We start from the raw sequence: 9,967 nt of genomic DNA on the forward strand, positions 1-9,967 counted from the left end.
GCCTGTCTCCCCATGCTCTCCGGATTGTGTTTTGAGCATAGATAATTACATTCGCCCTTTCAACAAAGCCGCGCGAATAAAAGTATAATTAAACGGTGATACCCCGTTACACTACATAATATTTTTTAGTGTTCGATTGAAACGTTCACAAATTGATGATTGAATATTGCTATAACTAGAATAAAGGTTTATTTTATATTTTTTCATTAGACTTTAAAAATTTGTATTGTAAAACTCTTTGCCTCTATTCACTTGGAAATTTTTAGGAATGCGTTCCTTTTTTAATACAGACTCCATTCCGTTAGTGACAACTGTAGCAGTTTTCTGTTTTACTGGAACTACTCAAGCGTATTTAAAGAACGTATCTATAATAGTTAATCGATAGCGAAAACCTTTATTCTCTCTAGAATAGCTTTGCATCTCAACATGATCAGCTTGCCATGTCTCATCTATTCCACGTATATCGACTTTTCGACGAGGATAGTTTCGACGTGCTCGTTTATGTAACTCATCCACCACTCTTTATTGTTTCATTTTTAATCTATTTGTTAAAATTGATGTAAAAAGTCAAACGGCGTAATTTTTATTTCTTTCTCATTATTATTATTATTATCATTTTTGCTTGTAAATATTGAATCGCTTCTCCATACAATCATAATTGTATTCTTATGGTATTTAAAGATTTTCCAAGATTATTTATTCTAATCATAAGCGTAGTAACGTTATCTTTACCAGTTTTTTGCAATGTTCGTAAGTTTACAGCATCGTTACCCTCTTGAGGATCGGCTATTTTACAAATTCTTTAGTCATTCGTGTCATATTGTCCGTCTTTAGTGATTTTATACCTTAAACCAGGAGAACCTCGATTACCCTCCTTTTTATTCAATATACGTCCAAACACACCAACACTCTTTATTACTGAGCAATATTTATGATTCTCTTATATATATATAGCTAGCTTCATGTAATTCTTCAATGATTGAATGAATTTCATTAATATGACTAGGATTACCGGCGGTTTGTTCGGCGATAAGCAATCTCGAGCGATCAACGAGCTCGTTTGGATCATCCCAATATACATAATCAAATAATGTTTCTTTTCTTGCTATTTTATAGTTAGGAAAAAGACTTCTTCCATCAATAGTCAATTTTTGCTTCTTAGCACTAGCGCTCAAAGATAAATTTGGACGAATATACTTTTTGAATTTATTTACATGTTTATTGCGACATTCTCCATTTGTTTCGTATCTCTTTCGATGAGCGTTACTGATTTGAATAATTTTTATATAATTTTCAATATCCGACGAACTGATTAACTTAGAATCAGGTTCTTTACGAAAGAGAAGTTCCATTAAACCAGGCGTCATGCTGTATGCTTTATCATTCACAGTCACGTTATCGTTTTGGAAAGAAATTGAGAATTTCCAATGACATATGTATTTTCGTGCAAGCGAACGCCAAATGTCTTGTCTAAATTACTTTTCTATTGAGGTTCACGCAATAGTCGAATATAGTTTCCTACAATCGAATCATTCAATATCTGTTTTTGTTGTATTGTAGTTACATTTGAACTAACATTGTCAAAATTTATTGAGCGTCAGCAATAGACATAGTGGATTTAAATGTAGAATCATGCGTATGTAATGTAGAATTTAAGTCATTAACAGTACTATTGAAATATCGAGATTTAAAGGGAGTGTCAGCTGTTGTTTTTGATTCGAAAACTTTATCGAACGTAATTTTTGCTCTCCCTGATCGTTTCCTCTTCAGTATTATCGTTAGTTTTATCAATAGTTACCTCCACAAGTTTCTTCAATGGATCAACCGTAGGTTTAAAAGTTTCATTCAATGTATTTTCTAAATCAGCTTTGTCACGTTTTATTAGTTGATATTTACGTCTGATGATATCACGAGCCTCAGATATTTGCTCGAGTACATTGTTTTCTTTTTCAAAATTAGCCATGTTGACGCTTGTAATTTCTAAAGTTAAATAATCTTCTTTCGTTCACACCGCTATATTTATAGCAAAAGAATCAAATCCTTTTCTATACCGTCCATGATTGTTGGTCTATCTCTTTCAATAACTATAAATCCATGATTATCGTCTCTCCAACATTTTGAACAAATTGCTTTAAACTTCTCAAAAGTCATATCATGATCGTTGTAAATATGTTTAATATTCACGTCATCTTGTTGAAACAAAACTAGTAAATTCACATTATCCCGAATGAGATGCTTTTCAGTTGCTATATCGTCAAAAATCATGATGGAATTTGGATTAGCTTAATCGGGTGAAACACCTGCCTCATGCTCGCTGAATGCATAATACTGTATACCATCAATCAGTTCCAATAAATCTTTTAAAAACTTATACTTTGGTTGATTGAGGGACTTTGAATAAGCAAACGTTTTCGAATCTAAGTCAATTAGGAAGTATGATTAGTGTTATCAAACAGTTAGATTTTCCACAGTTACTAGGACCACAGAAAACACCTCGTATACTCTCAGGTATTGTATGCTGTTCACTATGTCTTTTTTCTCGTTTTTCCGTTTCAACCACACTATCAAAATTTATGACTTGCAACTTAAGTTGTTGCTCTCTGAAGTCCATATTGTTTTCTAGTAATCGATCGAACGACGAATGATACTAGTAACTATAAAAAGACTGTTTACATATTTTTTAGTTTCATTAAGACTTTGTCTTCTGATGAGGTATGATCATTCGTCACAAAAGAAAGACTAGTGGTGCTGGCTTAGTGAATAAGATCATTAATAACTTACCATTCAAGTTCATTGCCTGGTTATCAGTATTGTGGGCCGGGAACTAAATTGAAAAAACGACTTGCTTGTGGTGATCCTGGAAAAAATCCGCTAGACGTTGCTTGTAAAGATCACGATATTGCTTATTCTCAGAATCGAGAGAACCTTTCCGCGAGAAACGCAGACGACAAAATTCTAGCTAAACAGGCCTGGGATAAAGTGCAAGCGAAAGATAGTAGTTTTGGTAAGAAAATTGCTGCGTTTGCTGTAGCCAACATAATGAAAGTTAAAAGTAAACTTGGTATGGGTATTAAAATTTCAAAATGAGGAAAGAAACAAGGCAAATGATTAAAAAATCGTCAATAACAACAACAACAACGATAGCGACGACAGACACATGTAACAAGTAAAAATCTATCAGCAAAAAATTCTTTATTCCAATTTTAGAGCCAACCCGTTGTAAAAAAATAATCAAACAATCATCTCAGGTGGTTACACGCGTGTGTTTCGTTGGTAAATAACCAACCTCATCAGATCTTTATTAAAAAACAAAAAGAGAATAGTTACAGATATAAACACAAACAAATAAAAATCACGCTAACAAAACATTTACCTCAATTCGCAAGTCACAATCAAATCAAATATCACAATAAAGTCAAAAATAAATTGTTAAACTCATCTTATAACTTAACATTCGTTCAAATACTCAAAATTCAAATCAGACAACGACTATGAAATAATACAAATCAAACAGTGTCTGCTACCTTTTATACCAAAACAAATCACAGGTAGACACACAATCAAATGTATCCCCTCTACTATGCCAAGAAAACCGGTACATTAAGCATCATTATACATCAAAACAAAATTTTTAAAAAATATTATAAATAAATGTGAGATCCGTTAGCTAAAACATCAAATAAACCTTTATATTGTTTACTCAATAAACCAGTGTCCTCTTGTCTATTTATAGTGTTATCAGACAAATTAATATATATCATTTTCGAAATTAATCTCTTACAATAATTAGACTCTCTATCTAAAATTATTGTGTTGTCCCAGTCAAACGAATGTGTAGGATAATGTTTCAAATGCATAGGCACAGGAAGAGATTTATCTAAAGGTGTCTTACTATGCTCATCTATGCGTTTTTTTAAACTTCTCTTAGTTTGACCAATATATACAGACGGGCAACTATCACAACAAAATTTGTATACTATATCTGTCTCATTCCACTTATCTGTAACATCTTTACCCAGTTTTATAATATTGTCCAGCTTATGATTAATTAATGGTATACAATGAATATTAAATTTTCTTAAACTATGGTTACATAAGTTAAAAAATCTTTTATGAAAAGGCAACGTTAAAACCATCGATTTAATATTCGTATTTTTTCTATCATCCTGAGCAGCAATACTATTACAAAATCTATGTTTACGAATGCGATCCAATATACATGTATTGACAAATATTTCCGGGTAATCATTATTTTTTAAAATACTCTTAACAATTTCTATATTATTTTCACGAAAGGTTGCATCAGATAGTAGTAACGATCTATCAATCAGATTATATACAACGTTTCTTTTTTGCTGAGTTGTATGGTTGGAATAAAAATTCAAAATTCTGCCTGAACAAGACGGTTTTTGGTACCAATTAGTAACAATTTTACTGTTCTTAATTATTAACGAAATATCTAAAAAAGTTATACTATTATTAAATTGGATTTCATCTGTGAAATTTAAATGACTATTATAATTATTAAAAATATCCAAAACCAATTGTAAATTATCCCTTTTTATACATAAAATAGTGTCATCTACATATCTAAAATAAAAAAGTGGTGAACAATTATATTTTTCTCGCAAAACAATCTGTCTCCAAATCACCTATAACTAAATCAGCAAACAACGGTGATATTGGAGAACCCATCGGTGTACCAAAAATCTGTTTGTAAACTATTTCATCAAACTGGAAAAAAGTATTATCAAACAAAAACTTTACCTTATCAACTATTTCAGTAAAAGGTATCACGGAAACAGAGTGAATCTTATTAAATCGCCTATCGAGACTCTCAATGACTAAATCACACGGAACGTTTGTAAACAAAGAGCTTACATCTAATGAAATTAGAATTCGTAATGTTGAACATCGTGAAAAATGGGTTAAAAATCTTACTAATATTGGCTACCTGCTGAAGTAATAGATGTTGTATCGATGGGCCCTAATTTTAATACATCTGAGTTTACAAAAAAAGATATTATTTTGACAATAAAAAATGTCGAGTATTTTTTACGAAATAAATCACATGATAATGAGATTGGTGATGTTAATATTGTGGATGATACTGCTTCGCGGAAAAAAGGAATAACAAATAGCTATATAATTAGAGATACTATAATAAAGAATTTGAAGAGAGTTGCTAGCAATACTTTGCATGTATCGAAGTTTGAGAGGGAATTGAAAGAAAAAATAGATCACACTAAGCAATTTCTTAGAGATAATGACAATATATTTTTTACAAGAGCTCATAAGGGTAATTTAACGGTTTGTTTGGAAGTTTGTGATTATAAATAAAAAATGATTGAATTATTAAATGATGTGAATACATATAAAATTGTAACTACTAAAAATGTTTTGAGATCGTTGCAGTCGAGGGTATATAAAATTCTTCGCGATTTTAATGAAAAGGGCTATTTACATTTTAAGTATAATAAATATGCTCTCACGCAAACTAACACGGTACTTTCCAAAGCTTATGGCTTTCCTAAAATTCACAAATATGGATATCCACTTAGATCTATTATTTCAACTGTTAATAGCCCGGTTAATTTTTTATCTACAGTTTTAGACAAAGAAATAAAAAAATGTAACTTACGTCCACTTTCACATATTGACAATAGTTTTCAACTTATAAAAAAACTTCAGAACATAACAGTTCCGTAAGATTATATTCTAATTTCATTAGATGTAAGCTCTTTGTTTACAAACGTTCCGTGTGATTTAGTCATTGAGAGTCTCGATAGGCGATTTAATAAGATTCACTCTGTTTCCGTGATACCTTTTACTGAAATAGTTGATAAGGTAAAGTTTTTGTTTGATAATACTTTTTTCCAGTTTGATGAAATAGTTTACAAACAGATTTTTGGTACACCGATGGGTTCTCCAATATCACCGTTGTTTGCTGATTTAGTTATAGGTGATTTGGAGACAGATTGTTTTGCGAGAAAAATATAATTGTTCACCACTTTTTTATTTTAGATATGTAGATGACACTATTTTATGTATAAAAAGGGATAATTTACAATTGGTTTTGGATATTTTTAATAATTATAGTCATTTAAATTTCACAGATGAAATCCAATTTAATAATAGTATAACTTTTTTAGATATTTCGTTAATAATTAGGAACAGTAAAATTGTTACTAATTGATACCAAAAACCGACTTGTTCAGGCAGAATTTTGAATTTTTATTCCAACCATACAACTCAGCAAAAAAGAAACATTGTATATAATCTGATTGATAGATCGTTACTACTATCTGATGCAACCTTTCGTGAAAATAATATAGAAATTGTTAAGAGTATTTAAAAAAATAATGATTACCCGGAAAAATTTGTCAATACATGTATATTGGATCGCATTCGTAAACATAGATTTTGTAATAGTATTGCTGCTCAGGATGATAGAAAAAATACGAATATTAACCCTTTGCACTCGGGACCTTTTTCGCGCGGCGCACCATCAACTCGAAGCGTTTTGTAGCGTATTTGGTGAATTTCTTACCTCTAGCTTGAAATGATTACACACATAAAGTAACACATAAAACTTTTATATTTTAATATTAAATGTATCTTTACATATTTAAGATGATAATTTCTCAAACGTTACTCTTTGTAATTTTGCATTGTATGATATTTGAGATAACAACTGCCTAGATGCATGCCCGGCTTGTCGGGACAAGTGTCACAATAATAGGTTGTTTGGTGTCGTTTGCCGGGCTTGTTTCTTCGAGAGCAGACTTTGCAATCTTTTCTAACTCCTGTTAGAATGCTATGCAGCTTTCCATTTAGGCGGATGTTGTCGGATTCGGCTGTTGAAGTCGAGGCTCGGTCGCGCGGCTGGTGGAAATCTCCAGTCAATTGCTTGACTAATGTCTTCAAATATTGTAAGTGATTAAGCGGCCGTTCGCTTCTCTGTTCTTTAGTGGTTTTATATAAAATATATGAATTTATTAAACAAATCTCCAAACCCCAAAAAAACAGTTTACGCCACCATTTGAGTGATTTTCTTAGGAAACAGTACGTTGAAGCATACTGATCGGCACGATCGACACCGCCCATATGTTTGGTGTAATCTATTATTACGTTAGGTTTCTTGACGGTCACTTCTACTCCACCTCGTAAAATTCGTTTTACACGCGTCATACCTGCATTGTTCCAGTTGGTCAAGCATGTGACAACCCTTTTGTCCTTCCACGCTAAAATTAATGTTTTTTTTTTCCGGTATGCTACTATTGATTTTTTTCCGAATTTTATTCTTTTTATTTGTTCTGGTAGATGCTTCCTGTTTGTTAAGATAGTTCCTGTAAGGTGGCATTTTAATTTCAATAATTCTTCGGCCAAGATATAGCTCGTGTAATAACGATCGGTGAACATATGATGTCCTTGAGCACCAGGTAGTTTTTCCAGCAGCATTGAGTACAGATGCAATGGTATTCTCGTTGACACCGGAAGGTCGTGCCTTATCAAGCTGTCTGTTGTCAAACTTCCATAATAAGGAAGAATGCCACAGATGTAACCGGTAGTTGAGTCTGCCATCGTATAAACTCGAATCCCCCATTTGGTCGGTTTCTTCGGATTGTAAGTAATGAAGGAGACCCGACCTTTGAACTTGATCGTAGATTCATCCACACAAATTTCTCTTCCCGGTGTAAAATAGTTTAGAAATTTTGAATTTATGTAATCCAGGAAACAGCTAACTAGCTGTAAGCGTGTTCGTGGTTCTGCATCTTGTCTTTGGATTGTCTTTAGATGAAGCATCCAAAAAATCTGATTGAATCTGTCTCTTGTAAACTTGTTCGAATAAAAAGGAATGTAGCTGACATCACTCCGTGACCAATATTCTTGCAAATTTGCCAACGGCATTGTCCCCATATTTATTATAACACCAATAAACGCCCACATTTCTTCGATGGTTACATTCCGCCAATTTCGCCATATCGAGTAAGGAGATAATGTTTTTCCATCTAATTTTTTTGCGGCATAATTATTGGTTTCGATAACAATTTCATTCACCAGTTCATTAGTAACAAAGAGTTTTAAAAAATCCAATGGTTCTTCCTTATCTGATGGTGCGTGCGGTCCTGCAGTAGTGTCGCCGGCTATGAATGGTATTCTTGCCGGTGTTTCTTCAGATTCAGTGCAAGTAATCCATTCGGAACTGTCCGACTGTGAGTCTTCTGTAGTATAAGTATCACTGTCACATTCACTGTCTATTACTCGGATCTTTCGCCTTATGACACCTCTCACTTCGTCACTATCTTCACTACTGCTGTTATTCTCTGTACCTTGAAGCTCTCTGTGTAGACCCGTAATTTCCTCCTTGAGCATCGTGAAATCGAACTCATCTTCACTTGAACTTAATTCAGCATTACGTTCCATGTTTTTAGGGATCAAAAACTTTACATTCAGCAGTCTCTCTGCTACGACTGTCAGGTTCGAACTGATGCCGAAAATGCAGTCCGGTTCGTGGTTGCGGACTAATCCCAAATAAGAAAATGTTATCTCCATTTCCGTTTACACTTCTTAACATTGTATAGAAAGAGCGTAAGAACCTGCGTCGAACAAAGTAAACGAAAACAGTTAGTCCCGCGTATCGAGTTACCGCAGCAAACCAAGTGGTGAGCGAAGGTCACCTCTCGAGTTGCGGTAGCACACCCGATGGTGAGTGAGAGTCACCTCTCGAGTGCAAAGGGTTAAATCGATGGTTTTAACGTTGCCTTTTCATAAAAAATTTTTTAACTTATGTAACCATAGTTTAAGAAAATTTAATATTCATTGTATACCATTAATTAATCATAAGCTGGACAATATTATAAAACTGGGTAAAGATGTTACAGATAAGTGGAATGAGACAAATATAGTATACAAATTTTGTTGTGATAGTTACCCGTCTGTATATATTGGTCAAACTAAGAGAAGTTTAAAAAAACGCATAGATGAGCATAGTAAGACACCTTTAGATAAATCTCTTCCTGTGCCTATGCATTTGAAAAATTATCCTACACATTCGTTTGACTGGGACAACACAATAATTTTAGTTAGAGAGTCTAATTATTGTAAGAGATTAATTTCGGAAATGATATATATTAATTTGTCTGATAACACTATAAATAGACAAGAGGACACTGGTTTATTGAGTAAACAATATAAAGGTTTATTTGATGTTTTAGCTAACTGATCTCACATTTATTTATAATATTTTTTAAAAATTTTGTTTTGATGTATAATGATGCTTAATGTACCGGTTTTCTTGGCATAGTAGAGGGGATACATTTGATTGTGTGTCTACCTGTGATTTGTTTTGGTATAAAAGGTAGCAGACACTGTTTGATTTGCATTATTTCATAGTCGTTGTCTGATTTGAATTTTGAGTATTTGAACGAATGTTAAGTTATAAGATGAGTTTAACAATTTATTTTTGATTTTATTGTGATATTTGATTTGATTGTGACTTGCGAATTGAGGTAAATGTTTTGTTAGCGTGATTTTTATTTGTTTGTGTTTATATCTGTAACTATTCTCTTTTTGTTTTTTAATAAAGATCTGATGAGGTTGGTTATTTACCAACGAAACACACGTGTGTAACCACCTGAGATGATTGTTTGATTATTTTTTTACAACGGGTTGGCTCTAAAATTGGAATAAAGAATTTTTTGCTGAACAAAATGGAGAGTGCTAATAATAACATAACTAAAAATCTATCAAGTAAAAATTTAAAAGTAAAAATCTATGCATTGAAAAAAGTTATTAACGGTGACTCGAGAAGTGTTATACCTAGTAATAAATCACTCTTCGTCATTCCTTCGGCTAGAAAAGGCGCTAAAGAAGCTGTGAAGAAGGCTGGAGAAAGAAGTAAAATAAATATGCCCCAAAGAAGGCAAAGACAGTAAAGTCAGCAGGCAAAATTATGGCCACGGTT

General features: G+C 32.7%; 1 protein-coding gene across 1 annotated transcript; it reads right to left on the reverse strand.

Moving 5' to 3' along the window:
• Positions 1 to 6,651: 6,651 nt before the first annotated feature.
• Positions 6,652 to 8,427, reverse strand: LOC131664150 (piggyBac transposable element-derived protein 4-like). The gene has a single exon (XM_058935042.1). The coding sequence runs from the start codon at positions 8,425 to 8,427 to the stop codon at positions 6,652 to 6,654; it is 1,776 nt and encodes a 591-aa protein (XP_058791025.1).
• Positions 8,428 to 9,967: the final 1,540 nt, after the last annotated feature.

This window comes from Phymastichus coffea, unplaced genomic scaffold, assembly GCF_024137745.1.
Source record: "Phymastichus coffea isolate CEN01 unplaced genomic scaffold, Cenicafe_Pcof_1.1 PCOF00041, whole genome shotgun sequence".
NCBI classification, from domain to species: Eukaryota; Metazoa; Arthropoda; class Insecta; order Hymenoptera; family Eulophidae; genus Phymastichus; species Phymastichus coffea.

Bases quoted from the DNA above. Each gene is read 5' to 3' on its own strand.
- LOC131664150 (XM_058935042.1), bottom strand. From the start codon at position 8,427: ATGGAACGTAATGCTGAATTAAGTTCAAGTGAAGATGAGTTCGATTTC.